At 39.2% G+C, this 15,279-nt stretch overlaps 1 protein-coding gene across 2 annotated transcripts in view; it reads left to right on the top strand.

Moving 5' to 3' along the window:
- Nucleotides 1-13,956, top strand: part of dmrt1 (doublesex and mab-3 related transcription factor 1) — a 76,228-nt gene extending 62,272 nt beyond the window's left edge. Inside the window, exon 5 of one of the 2 annotated variants that reach the window (XM_062971962.1) lies at nt 12,853-13,956. In XM_062971962.1, the coding sequence (XP_062828032.1) occupies nt 12,853-12,968 (116 nt within the window). In that variant the 3' untranslated portion in view covers nt 12,969-13,956. Of the gene's footprint in view, nt 1-12,803 lie in introns of both variants that reach the window. The other variant, XM_003216553.4, reaches the window with a different exon arrangement.
- The last annotated feature ends 1,323 nt before the right edge of the window (nt 13,957-15,279 follow it).

Below are 15,279 nucleotides of genomic sequence, written 5' to 3'. Positions count from 1 at the left end.
CTCACAGGTCAGCTGTTTTTGAGCTGGTTAGGTGGACAATGAGATGTGCTGCCGGTCGGTGCTCATTCTGACTCGGGCCTCGAACTGGCAACCTTCCGGTTGGCAATGATCTATTGCTACAGTAATATTTTCTGCTAAAAGAAATCCCCTTTCATTGCAAGAATGGTTATACTTGTTATAAGTAGATTCCCAGGGTATTGGCCTCTTCTATGTGCTTTAAATGGATGGATGTTTTTATTTATTGTCACATTTTTAGGTGTTGCATTTTAACATTGTTGTGAACCACCTCGAGTCTTGGGGAGAGGTGGATAAGTAATAAAAAGTATTATTTTCTGGAAAAGATAAAGACTGGTTCCATTAATATTCAATCCCCTTTAACAGAGTTCACAAGTGAAAGCACTGAATCTTTTGGATATATCTGAAACTAATTTTAGCATGGTAAGGTAGTATGAAAATTTAATAGCTATTTTTTCCGAATTACATTTAAAGATAAATTCAAATATATATACATGCAGCACCTGGCTAGCTGAAGAAAAAGTTCAAAAAGAGGAGCAGCTCTGGAGGGAAGAGGACAAATGAGAGGAAGGGGTCCTTTATGTATTTGCAAACACAGCCCAAAGTTTTTCTGATCACATGATGTGATTGTTGCTTAGTTGCATCCCAACAGTGGGTCACTGAGTAAAGGTTTTAGAAACAGCATGTATGGAGTAGAGCAGTGGTTCCCATCCTTTGGGCCTCCAGGTTTTTGGACTCCCAACTCCCAGAAATCCCAGCCAGCTTACCAGCTGTTAGGAAGTGTGGGAGCTGAAGTCCAAAACACCTGGAGGGCCAAAGGTTGGGAACCACTGGAGTACAGGTATACTTCCACACTTGAGGCCTGGGAATAAGTAAGAGCATGGAAAAGTGTTTTTTTTTTTGAGGGATTACCATGGTCTTAGAAAAACTCTTATTTAGCCAGTGGCTATACTAGCTGGGAATTCTGGGAGTCATAGTTCAAAGCTAACTAATTTAACCTCTGGAATAAGTCCCATGAAACATAATGGAACTAATGTTCTGCTTTTGTAATTCTGTCATGTTTGTTTTTTTAAAAAATAAAGGAAACTGGAATGATATTTGTATCAATGATGATACTTCAGGGAATTGTGTGTCAAAGTGGAAAGAGTTTTCAGTTAGTCTTTTGCTAATGTTTTTCTGTTTGTTTAATTCTGTCACTTAGAACAACTAAGCCTTCTGGCTGACTACAATTGCCAGCATGACCTGGGAAGGAACAACATAATCCCCTGTGGAACAAATTGAATAAATCCCTCTTTTCATATCTCTTGTCTTGTTCTGAATGGCAAGATAGACTTGGGGCAGGAAAGTCAGCCAAAGTGAATCAGCCAAGTTGAGGGCATTTTAGAACATTTTAATCTTTTTAATGTGTTAGTAAGAAAAGTAGGAGGTCAGCGGAAGCAGAATCTTCTGCAATAAAACAGCAGATGTGGAGAAGATACAAAACTACATGTTAACAAAAACATTGGATTCCTGTTTTTTTCTCAACAATTCTGTGCTTAGTGATTCCTCTTAAATGGTACAGAAAGCTGTCTTATGTCTTCATGTTACTGGATTCTGTGATTTGGCCCACTAAAGGTGAGCAGTATATTCTAGGCTGTGAGCTCTTTTAGAGAAAAAAAACTATTTTTTAAAAACTATTAGGAAACAGCCTCTCTCAGTAGAATTTGCAGATAAATGTGTTCTAGTCTTCCATACTTATATGACTAAGTTACGTTTTATAAAACCAAGATGCATCAGGTTCTAAAACTAAATAACTTCATTAGCTTTTAGGATGTACATGCACCTGAAATGCCTACATCCTAACTGTAGGATTAATGTGATTTCCATTGCATTGAGCCAATTCTACAGTGTAGATGCATAATGAAAAGATAGATTTCAAAAAGTGTTCCAGCAAACCTAATCTTGAATTCACCATCTTGAAGCTGAGGGACTAAAAAGAAAAAAGAGAGATGGAAATTTTTATATGACCACATACCGTATATACTCAAGTATAAGCTGACCCAAATATAAGCCGAGCCACCTAATTTTACCACAAAAAACTGGGAAAACTTATTGACTCGAGTATAAGCCGGGGGGGGGGGGGGGATGCAGCAGCTACTGGTAAATTTCAAAAATAAAATTAGATACCAATAACATTACATTAATTGAGGCATCAGTGGATTAAATGTTTTGAATATTTACTGTATTTATATCTATATAAATATTTAGAAGCTTTGGGGCATGCATTTACCCAAGGAAGAAATGCAAGCAAAGCCCTCCTAAAAACAACTTTGTCCTCTTTACTCCTGCCCTTTCCCATCTCTTTTCTTTCTCCTTTTTTCAAACTCTAAAAGTAACCAGAAAAGGCTTTTTAAAACTTCTCTCCCCCTCCCAAAAAAGCCCACCTCATTTTTGTTTCCTTAGGAATAAAAAGAAATACACACCTTCTGTTGCTCTCTTTTCCCTCCTTCCCTCCCTCAAATGTTCTTGCAATAGTAGTACAGTAGAGTCTCACTTATCCAACATAAATGGGCCGGCAGAATGTTGGATAAGCAAATATGTTGGTTAATAAGGAGGCATTAAGGAAAAGTCTATTAAACATCAAATTAGGTTATGATTTTACAAATTAGGGTTTATCTCACATTCTCTTTTCGCTTTTGAAAACATTCGCTTCTTGTCTCTGTCTCTCAAAAAAATAAGATAACCAGCCTGGGTGGAGAAGCGAAGAAGGGAGGTTTTGGAAAAGAAAACATACTGTGGCCTCCAGGCTCCACTGCTGGCTTGACCTTGACCCGAATATAAGCCGGGGGAGGCTTTTTCAGCTCATAAATAAGGGCTAAAAAACTCGGCTTATCTTTGAGTATATATGGTAATCTAGTTGTTAGATACATGTATTTAGAGCAAGTATTTATAACCATACACTGAGTCAGATAAGTGAACAAATGTAGAAACTTAAGCTAATTTTCAGGATCAGTATAGACATATACTATACTATCTAAAATCCCCAGTTGTTTTAACAGTAATGAAGGGGTTTTTGTTTTGTTTTTTGCAAGTCAGGAGCGACTTGAGAAACTGCAAGTCGCTTCTGGTGTGAGATAATTGGCTGTCTGCAAGGACATTGCCCAAGGGATGCCTGGATCCTGTAGGAGGCTTCTCTCATGTCCACGCATGGGAAGCTGGAGTTGACAGACAGGAGCTCACCCTGCTCGCCGGATTTGAACCACCGACCTTTCGGTCAGCAGTTCTGCCGGCACAAGGGTTTAACCCATTACACCACCAGGGGCAAAAGGTGAAAGGTGAGAGAGAATGCTTGATTTTCCAACATGTTGGAATGTCCTATATACATTGTGTCATTGGGACACAAATGTGTTTCTCTATAAAGTAAAGAAGAGGGAGAAAAAACTTGACACTGGGCTCCCATTTTCAGAGTTACCCACTTAGCTGTGTAGTTCGTGAGTAGTAATTTGTCTGAAAGTATAGTTCTCTCTTGGACTGGACAACTATTATATACATTCCAGATTTAGTAAATTTTGAACTTTCTTTATTTGATAAGGACTTCCTCAAGTAGCCAAAGCTTTGGGAAGAATGAGATAACATTCCCTTGGCCCTGATATATTTTACTACATGGTAGATCTGCATTAGGTTTAGTCTACTGTTCATGGGTCTCTTCTCTAAAATGGCACATTCCTAAAGTACACATTCACACCACAAATATTTTTATCATGAAGGGAAGCCTCAGTCTTGACCACCTCTTCCAGACATGTCAGTGTTTTCTTTGCTTCTAATTCAACCTGACATTTCTCTCAGAAGCAGATAATAAGTTCATTGTTACTTACTTCCAGGTAAGTAAAATAGTATTGCGTTTTTAATGTAGAAATGAAGTTTTACATCCTTATACTGAGCAAGCTGAGAGGATGGATGCCCCCTCCACATCACTGAATAAGAAAGTGAAAGATCTTTAATAAATGGCCTGTAGCACTTGAGAGCTTAAAGCTTTTAAAAAAATTGCTTCTTATTAAGAGTCTAATGGTTTTTAAATGTAAACACAAAGAACATTTTGCCTTCCAAGCATGACTATCCTAGTGGTTTCTCACATCAGTAGAAGCCTATTACGTTTTCCAGGCCATTGACTTACAGCAGATCATTCAAGTTAGTCAGTTCTTTTTATAGTGTTCAGTCCATTGATGACTTTATTTTGGAGGCTATATATTATTTTTGCTTTGTATATTTTTCAGCATGATACTAGCTAAATAGCTTTTACCTAGATAAAAATACACACTTTATGCGATTTTAAGACTTAGATAACAGTATTATAAGTACTTGACCAAGTGGCATGTTCTTGGGAGACCCACCATTATATTTCAGCTCAAGTAAAGGGTAGCTGCGTGTCCTGGGGCAGTGCCTGCTTAGTACAGTTCCTTATGAAGTGAGGGAAAATAATTTCCTTGTTGAGTTGCTAGGAGAATGAGAAAAGGGTAGAAAGGTGGGTTTTGACAGAGCTGTGTTTCAGGTGATCCCGAAGAGCCCTGCTCCAGGGCTCTGATTCTTCAATCTATTACTATTGGGAATTGGAGTTTCCCAGTATGAACCATTTGGGGGAAAATATGAAAACTAAAATGTTAGGAATAAGTCTTTTTTTTTTTTTTTTAGCAAAGTACCAATCATAACTTGTTGTTTCCCTGAACTGATACCGACTCAAAATAAACAAGATCAGTAGCTTTTGATTACAAATTTAGGGGGGGGGGCACAAATCACTTTTAAATTTGCATATGCAATATTACATTGAGTAAGCGCATAATTCTTGGTGATAGGGAAACTGAAGCATGGCTGAAGGTGAGGAAAAATCAGAATTTTTATAGGAATTGAGAAGGGGGAAGTCTACATATGACGGCGGACCCCAGGAACTTCCATGGATCACATGGTCTCGTTACTTGGAGACACAAAAGGTATATATGACCATGCATTTCATGGGAGAAGAAGAGCGGAAAATGTTTCACATGTAGGAAATTCTGTCCTACCTAAACTCCAATCATTCAATTTTTACAATTCCAGATGTTCTTTATGCATCTTGTAGTTTCCATCAGGTGCTTTGCTTTGTTTTGTGTTTGCATGTATATCTTGATGTCCATCTTTTCTTTCCACAGAAGCCATTATTGAATAGTCCAAATTCTTATCAATTCGTGTATTTCAAGGGTGTGGCTGCTGGCCTTTCATGTATCATTGAACTATACATCCTTTCAGGCCTTAGAATTGACCAAAGATATTTCATTAGCGTCAACCCATAGAACTAGAGATGATGCATTCTGTCCTAGGCAATTTTCTAAACCAGAGCCCCGAATAACCCCAGAAGCAGGTCTAAAAACCAAAACACCCAAGAAAAAAATTGGGGGAGGGGGGCTTTGTTGTCATTATATTACATGATGAGAGTTTAGAAGGAATACATGAGCTTTTGTTGCTGCTCTACACTCCTGTAACTATACAGTTACTACTGTATTTCTGACTTTTGGACTGGCTTGTGTGTGTTGGGGGGGGGGGGGGGGGGTTGGAGCAACTGTCTGCATTCTTTCTGGAAAGATGTGTTAGACTAGGTTAATCCTTCCCTGAGAAGTCTGGATACATTACTTTTTGACTAATCTCATTGAGTTATACTAATGTGAAATTATGCTATAATGGCTTTCAATAGGATGAGTAATCTGGATTTTCTGGTCACATCATGTAGTTGCTAAGATACATTCCCACAATGGTGACTGAGCAAATGGGGAAAGTTTTAGAGACAGCATATATAGCAGTGGTTCTCAACCTATGGGTCCCCAGGTGTTTTGGCCTACAACTCCCAGAAATCCCAGCCAGTTTACCAACTGTTAGGATTTCTAGGAGTTCAAGGCCAAAACATCGGGACCCACAAGTTGAGAACCACTGATATATAGGGTAGAAGTATGCAAGAAACCTTTATTGTCTAAAACTCTATTCCTCTAATAAAGAGAATGCTTGACTGAGAAGCATTTTCCAACAAACTGGGACTTAGAAGGCTAGCTTTGAAGGAACTATACAAATATATTTAAATACTGTAGTTAGTATTGTCCATCTCATCATATTAGACTTCTATATATGGATGTGAAAGCTGGATAGTGAAGAAATGTGGCTCTGAGGAAGAGTTTTTCAGATATAAACAAATGTCTAGAGCAAATCAAGCCTAGCAGCCAACATGACTAAACAACAGAGACTTTCATACTTTGGAGATAACATGAGAATATATGACTCACTGGGAAAATACACGAATGCTTGGGAAGGAAGAAGGCAATAGGAAAAGAAGATGACAACATTACAGATGGTTTGACTCAATCAAAGTGGCCAAGGCCCTGAGTCTGCAAGATCTGAGAAGAGCTGCTTGGAGATCTCTCATTCCTAGAATCAGCATAGGTCGAAGTTGACTTGACAGCAGTTAACAACAACACCATAGCTTTAAAGTGACTGGTGCCATCCCACTGCTTTAATCAATGAAGTCAAGGGGAGGTGAATTGCTCTGCCATCACTTCTTAAACGATCCTAGTCTAGCACAGTTCTAAACACTCAGAAGGGAATAGGTGCTGACAGTTAACACATTAAGACCTCAAGCAGCCTCTCCTGTGATTTAGATTTCTACAAATGACTCATAACACACTTGTCTACTGATGCATTTTGCTAATTACATCATAGATTTCCTCACTGATGAATACATGGTGAATTAACACAGGAGCATTAATGTTACCCTTTCACTGTTATGGTTGTACAAGAAGCCGTGGCAGCTGCTGGCAGTTAGTTACACAAACATTAGTCTTAACGATTGGCCATTTGGATTTGGTGACAAACGGCAGTCCAGTAGAAATCTGAGCCTCAAACCAATCAGGAAGTTAATGAGGAGAGAAATTACCAGTGCAGCTTCTCCTTAATTACATTCACACTTGGCGGGAAGGGAGTGCTGGGGGTGGATCTTGACTCATCAAAGGTGAACAAGGTCAGGGACCCTTTTGCTTTGTATTTTGTATCTAGTGAAGAGAGAAGTGTTGCAAATATTTCTCACACTATATTAGTTTTTAAAGTGTTTAATACTTCATTTGGATCTTGTGCTCTTCCTTTTTGTAGAGACTCATTTGTTTTGTTATCACCTCATTCCTTCTTGCTTTTCCAGCACTTGCAGCCCTGTTAGCATAATAACCCTTTGTGTAGTCTGGGCCTCAGTCTAATGGACCACTCAAACCAGTGCTTGCCTTAATTCATCTCTCTTCCCCCCTATCCCCAGTGTGGTTCTGCCAAAGGTGGTTCATCCTACCACATGGCAGGTCCAGCCATGGACTCCCTGGGGTTGGAACATCCAAGGTTGGAACGCAACAACCGAGACTTTGTATAACAGAATGTAGCATAAAAAGTTTTGCATGTGAAACTACACTTCTGGGGCTCCTTATTTCGCTGCTGTGTGTTAAAAGTCCTCATTCCTTGTCCATTCAATGACTGGTGATGGAGGGATGAAGAAGCACCTAGCTATGTCCCCAAAGCCAGAGATATCACTAAAATGCCAGCACTTGCCTTCATCTATCTCCCTTCCCTTCCATCACCAGCATGTACAACCAAAGGTAAGGAGAGTCTTTTTGCTAGTCCAGCCCTGGACTTCTTTAGGATTACCATATGAGTTGAAAGTTCTCAAAGCTGAAATCTCATACAGATCCAGGGCCCCCCATGGTTACTCAAGTCCCATAAAATATAGTGGCATGGTAAAATGGGTTCTAAAATGGTTTCCCTTACATACAGCGGTGACTCAAAACATGTTCTGGAGAGAGCCTGGGAATCTGTGAAACGATGGGAGACTACAGCAGGTTGCAGCAAAAGCCAGTTTGCTTTTTGGTACTTGCCTTAGGGCAGAGATTTTAAACTTGTGGCCCTCCAGATGTTTCAGTCTCCAACTCCCATAAACCCTAATCAGCAGAATACCAAAACACCTGGAAGGCCACAAGTTTGACATCACTGCCTTACGGCTACCACAAGTCCAAAATGATTTGAAGGCACACAACTACAATTCCACTCCCATAGCATTCTTCAGATTTCCCCCCATAGAACATGGCAAGATTACCGAGATCACATTTGGTGGCCTTATTCTCACTTAGATGACACAGTGTGAAAGTGGTTTCTTGTATGCCTGCAGCTATACAAACTCATATACAGAGTCCATGCTTACTCTCACATGACAAAGTGTTGAAAGTGGTTTCTTGTAGGCCTACAGCCATACATAGTCACATACAGAGTCCATGTGCATTTATGAAGATGGCTGTTCTTTAACTCATTCTCATTACAGTTCATACTGTATGTTTTTTTCAGTGAATAGCAGTTGGGAATTTAGCTGTTGAATAATTATTTGTTTTGTCTTGATTGTAAATGTATAGGTGTCCTTTCAGGGGGGAAATGACAGCTGTAGTACATTAGAACTTAATTTGATTAGCGACATTTTTTCTGCTCCACCTTTTTCAAAGAAGTTAGCACACAAACATACTGGTAAGCCACTAGTGAGAAAATTCTTTATTTCAAACATTAGGCTTTTAATCAGCCAAGAAGAGGGATTTATCTTTAGGGGACACCCCAATCTATATATATCCTGAAATGATTGTCTAGAACATAATTTCTTTAGCAGTTAGGCCTGCCCAATTTTTTCAAGTTGTGAAGCTGATTTTATTTTTGCTTCTGAAATGTACTGCTCTTAAGTTTCTTTGGTTCTGTATACCATTTTATGTTGTTAAGTTAAACATTGTTTTTAAGATTTGCCCATTTTGTATTCTCTTACATGCTTTACAGTAACATGTCCTTTGAAATTAAAAGAGAAAGTAGGAAGTAATCTAATGTTTTAAAAACATCTTTCTGAGACTTAAGCTTACCATTATTTTTTATATTAGTTGGAGTAGTCACATTAATTTGTCGCTACATGTGTTATTTAAATATGTCTTGTAGCTAAAACATCAGACAAAGGATTTTTTTTTTTGCACAATGTACAATTGATTCATTGTTCCTTTCTCAACTTGAAGGAAGGTGCGGGGAGCTACAAAGCAAATGTCAGATACCTTTCCATCGTCTGACATGCTATACTAACTTTGAGGCCATAGGAAAGTTCACGAGGTGTGGCTTTTCGTATTCTTGAGAGGCGATGATGGCACAAACTAATTTAGTGAATTACTTCTTGTCATGCAACAGTTACCACCTGGTTGGAAATGGTTCAAGCCACCTGCTGGAAATGCATATGCCCAGTCATCCCTTCTATCAAAACACTCAAAATGGATGTAATGTTTTTCTTCCTCTCTCTCCCTGATCTTTTAAGTGTCATGTCTTAAATCTAGATTGGCAAATGATGGGCAGAAATTGTCATTCTACTAATCTTCAGAAACAGCTCTGGGTGTCGTTTTGCTAAAAAAAAAAAGTGTAAATGTTTCTGGTAACTATGCTTGTGATGGTAGTAGTAAAATTAATATGTAATAAGAGCACTTTTTGTAGGAGAAGGTGGAAGAGGTAGCAAATTTCTTTCAAGTTCAGTATTTCTTTGTGGATACGGATAAATTGATTGTCCTAGAAGCAAAATGTAGGATGAAGTACAGTTCCACCCACATGGAATATGTTCCTAGACACACCCAACCACAAACCCTACACTATACTTGGGCAGAAAGCATATAATGGAATCACACTGGAGGACATAGAGAGGCCTATAAAAATTTTCTGAGTGAAATCATAGAAATCAAATCAATGGAAAAGGGAGTATTACTGTTATTTTTCTACTTCTGCTAATTATACATTGGATGGGGGAACTTGTATATTAATTTTTAATGAACTATTTGTATTCTGTAATTCTGTTGTTGCCCAAACGTCACTGTAGGTGCACAAGAAGGGTTATTTCAGCAGGCTTAAGGAATTTTGTGGAAATTTTAAAAATTGACATCTGCATGATGATTTAATTTTGTTGGGAATGGACGAGCCGTTAAGCTCTAATCACCCTCTTTATGAGGTAAATTCCCATTAAAATAGCAGAGTAAAAAATTGCAGCAGCGGTGAGACTTACGCGATGTGAGTTTGGAAGGCCTCTGTGTCATCAGGAAGGCAAAGGGATGCAAAGTTAGCTTTAAAGTTTAAAAGCATTTATTGAGGTAAAAAGATGGATAGAAAAGGTTTGGAGCTAACTGTCTAATCTATCCTGTTCTAATACACATAGACGGATTAAAATAACAAAGCTCTAGATAGCTACATCTTGACTAATAGAGGACAGAAGTGCATCCTCTCTGGAACAAAGCAGGAAGCTGGAATGGCGACCAAGCCTCATGGGTCGCTTCTTCTCTAGGGCTGTAAACATTCCAAAAGCCAAATTGGGGAAGTTACGTCAAAGCCCTAGGAGAGATGACATTTCTAGAAACATCAAAGGGTGGGCTGACCTAAATAGGACGGGAAGCAGGAAACAATGGTGAAGCCTAATCAAAGCATACAAGGAACTGGGGAAGGTGTCCCTAATTCTTTTCTATGCTTCCTATCTAACCATAGAGACTTAAGCAGTGCAGGATGACATTTTTTCAACAAATTTGCTCTGAGGGACAGAAAACCTGAAGGAGAGACAATGAATACAGAGTTGTGTAGAGAAAGGATAGCAGATTGAGAACTGCCTTGAGCCTGTTTTTGTGAGAAGGCAAAGCAGTATGTATTTATATATTTATGTACAATTATGTAGTTTCCGGGTTCAATTCAAAGTGCAGGTAATTATCTATAAAGCCCTATAGGCTTCGGGTCCAACCTATCTTCGGGACCGCATCTCCTTCTATGAACCGGCATGGGCATTCAGATGTGCTGGGGAGGCCCTTCTTTCAGTGCCACCAACGTCTCAAATACAGTTGATGGGACGGGAGAGAGGGCCTTCTCTGTGGTGGATCTGGAATGCTCTCCCTAGAGATATCAGGCTAGCCGCTTCACTTCAAGCCTTCTGTTCTAGTGTAAAAACATGGCTTTTTAAGCAAGCCTTTGATCTTACATAGGTTTTTAAGGATTAGTCCGAGGACTACTGTGGGCATCACGTTGGCACTGGGCTGTGTCAATCGAAACAACTTTTGTTGTTGGTACCAAATGTTTGTTGCAGTTATTTCCACAATAATGAAAGTGAGCATTAATTAAAAGGAGGGCTCATTCCAGTACCAAACATTCCTTTAATAGACATTCGGAAAGGTGTGTATTAAAGTACAGCTTTCCTTCACCAGATGTGTTGGGACAACAGCTGGGAGTTCTAACTTGGAGGTGTACTCCAACATCTTGAGAGGTGGGGCAGTGTTGCTCTAATACAGTTGTTCTCAACCTTCAGCCATCCAGATGTTTTGGACTTCTGCTCCTGAAGCCCAACCCAACACTGCTAATGGATAGGATTTCTGGGAAAACCAAGTCCCAAACATCTGGAGGAGCAGAGGTTGAGCACCAGTACTCTGATATGTCTTTTGAGCTGTTGGGAGCGGAGAGAAGGGGAAAGGTTGCACATATGTAACAACATTCATTTCCATATCTCTGGACTGGAATCAAATATCAGTCTTCAAGGTACATGCTACACAGTTGCTGTTTCCTAACAGCAACTTTTCTTGTATATGAAGTCAAGCAGGTACATTCACTAGAATATACTTCAAGGTAATACTAGCTATGCATTTTGGGATGTTGTATAGTTTGCCCTTCATATCCATGGATTCAGCATCATGGATCCAACAAACATTACTTGAAAATATGGTAGTACATTCCTTAGTCACATCCAGGCTAGATTACTGTAATGCGCTCTACGTGGGGCTGCCCCAGAAGAGGATTTGGAAACTTCAACTAATTCAAAGGTCAGCAGCTAGACTGCTTTACTCTGCTCCTAAAGCAGCTACACTGGCTTCCAGATTGTTGCTGGGCGCAATTCAAGGTGCTGGCTTTAGCCTACAAAGCCCTATAAGGTTCGGGCCCAGCCTACTTGAGGGACCTTATCTCCTTCTACCAAGCCACTCGAGCCCTGAGATCCTCAGGAGAGGCCCTTCTCTTGGTCCCACCATGATCACAGGCGCATTTGGTGGGGATGAGAGAGAGGGCCTTTTCGGTGGTGGCCCCACGGCTGTAGAACTTCTTCCTTAATGAGACACAATCGGCCCCCCTCCTTACTGGCCTTTCGTTCGCAAATTAAAACCTTTCTGTGGAGCCAGGCCTTCCCAGACGAATGATAATAGGCACTGCCAGTCTGGTAAATATTTTGATAAAATTTGACAAATAACTTCAGTAGCCAGAGGTTATGGTTATCTTTAAATGGTGCTTGCTGTAAGTTTTTAAATTGTTTTATTTGGTATATTAATTGCATTTTTATATCGGGATACAATGTTTTAATTGATTATGTATTGTGGTCAGATGTATTTATATGAATTTTATATGTTGTATGCAGCTTTGAATCCCACCTACGGGAGAAAAGTGGGATAGAAATGAATAAATAATAATAATGATAATAATAATAAGTCCAAAAGCAGATATTTATATTGCCCCATTTTATGTGAGACACAATATTGTATATATAGTGGGACTTGATCGTTCACCAATTTGGTATTGAAGCAGCGTCCCCACGCCAAACCTGTGGATACCAAGAGCCCACTGTAGATATGTGTGCAAGCTGGCGGGGGTTAGATGACTGCAGACCGTTGCTGATCTAGATTACTTAACTTGATGTTCCCTTTTTCCCTCCCTCTTCTTCTCCTTTCCTTTATTTATTGCCTCCTCAGTATTTTCACCACCCAGTAGTCAGGATTCTGGCTTGGTTTCCCTTTCCAGCAGTTCTCCCATCAACACTGAAGGCACCAAATCTGTCTTGGATTGTGAGTCAACCTCTGATTCCGGCACCTTCCCTGTTCATTCTGTCATTGAAAATGGTGAATAAGCAACATTAAAGGAAGTCCTGCTGGCTGCCTTGAAGAAGTGCCTTCATATTCAGCTGTGTTTATTTGTTTTGTGGCAACTAACACTGATGTAAATGTTGAGAAAATGTTGAATTATTCCCTTTATGTTTGTTTGACTAACATTGACCGGCAAGGTTAGTTTAAGGACCAGAGTAAAAAAAGAGAGAGAGCTGTGACTATTTTTTAAAGTATATTTCCATTAAAGGGCCAGGAAATGAGATTGCTGGATGTAATCTTAGTACAAGATTTAAAGCAGATAAAATGGTAATCAAAGCTAAATAAACAGATAAGGCTCTTAAATGTCCAAATTGTACAGCTCCTAGAACACAGAGCAGTTTGTTAAATCTTTTAGCTGCATTCAAAAGCAAGATAATTTTTTATAAAATGTTCATTGTGATTACAATTTTTAAAATTGTCATTAAGGCTTATAACTTCTAGTCACAAGACGGAATTGTTCATGGGTTTTTAAAAAGGTGCTACAACAGAAAAAAAACCCTACCGTATAATGAGATATAGCTTTATTTTATCAATTCCTACTCCTGTTTTCTCTTTTCATAGTATGCAAAATTAGAAAACGGTTTAAACAAAAGTGATATTTTAAAATTACATGTAATGAATGTATTGTCTTGTTGCTTTATTTTTATGCAAGGCAACTTGAATTTGACTTGTTGTGCTTTTTGCCACTCACACAAAAATTAACATTGATTTTGTGTTTTACACCTCAACATACTGGTTACAACCTTGGCTTAAAAACAAGGCTGTATTTTCAAGGTTACTAGAGATATTTTCATTATTCTGTTTAAAATTGCTTAGCATGCGCTTTTTCTAGGGTAACAGAAACCAACCTGAAATGAAACTAGTCTTTAAAAAATTCATTGTTCTCTGTAGTTGCAGCAGCACCTGAAATAAAAATGTTATTGATGACCAAATTTTGTTGTGTGTATAGTTGGCGAGCTGTATTAAACAGGAAAAAAAGAAATTACTTGTATTTTCTTCACTCTGTGCTTTGAAAACATCTATTTGATTTCACCCCCATCTGTTGTAATCAATAACCTGACCATCTTGTTTTTTATTAAATGCACTTACTCTTAATTTCATCCACCAGTGGTTTTAGAGAGAATAATGTGGAGTTACCTATATGGGTTTGACATTATAAATCACTTCTTGGGGCTGAATCGTATAGTGGTATCGATTGATCCTGATATATCACAGAAATTTACTGTCACTTCTGTTTTCAATTAAAGATACAATCAGTCAGATAATGACTTAATTGGATTTTACAGAAGATTGAGTTTTATTGCCCAGTGCTTTACGAGTTTAGTTAAGGAAGATCATTTTATCACCCTTGTCAGCCCGCTACTGCAAGCCGGGTGCCCTTCTGCTGCCGCTCACTGCTGTTGCCATTGTGACAGACGCAGCACGCTTGGAGCAGAGGGCAGGTAAAGAATAATTCTGGCATGGAGGATACTGTGCCGGGTACCTAGAGAGGCAACTGCTGCCAGCAGATGGGATTCACTGCTTCCACCCCTCCCCTTGCTTTCTTGAAATGTCTAAATTGTTCCTGAAATATAGTTTGGTAATTTACAGGAGACCTGCACTGGGTCTCTAGCCCTCATGTTCTCCTCCTTTCCCCACAACCTGAATGTTTGTAGCAAGGCAAGGAAAATGGAGGGATTGGGACTGCTAGCATTGCATGCTTCACAGCAGATAACACCAGCGAGCAATGTGGAAGGGGAGCTTACTAACACAGGCATACCCCTCCATTCTGGACAAGCTGTGCTCTTTAGAATTGGGGAAAGTTCTTGTTCAAGAGGAATACAACTCACAGTATCCTGTGGTTGGGGGATTCTGGGAGCTGTAGTCCAACAAGCTTACAAGACTTCATCCTTGCAACACTGTTGACATGAGACCCTGTGTCTGGTAATTTGAGATAATAATAATAATGTTATTCTTATACCCGGGGCGGCTTACGTATGGGACAATGCCCATAGACACAAATACAAACAACCCATCAAGGTAAAAACAAAATAAAAACAGTACAAAATAAAACAACAGAATATCAAAGAGCCGCATACACAATACTCAGCGAAATCAATTGCTGTAGTACAATGGGTGTGATCAAGATATACAAGGGCCGGGCAAGGGCATGGGGTAGTGCAAACAGCATAGATAGGGCCAGGTATAGAATAACGTGAAATATTTTTAAAACTTCCATAGATGTAAATGGACCTAAATAGAAGAGAAATCATTTAGCTATTAGTAACAAATGCAATTGAGAAAACTATAATAGAAGCACAACATC

This window comes from Anolis carolinensis, chromosome 2 (genome assembly GCF_035594765.1).
Source record: "Anolis carolinensis isolate JA03-04 chromosome 2, rAnoCar3.1.pri, whole genome shotgun sequence".
In the NCBI taxonomy this organism is placed as follows: domain Eukaryota; kingdom Metazoa; phylum Chordata; class Lepidosauria; order Squamata; family Dactyloidae; genus Anolis; species Anolis carolinensis.
The sequence above is the reverse complement of the archived record's forward strand: the minus strand, read 5'-3'. Positions and strand labels throughout refer to the sequence as shown.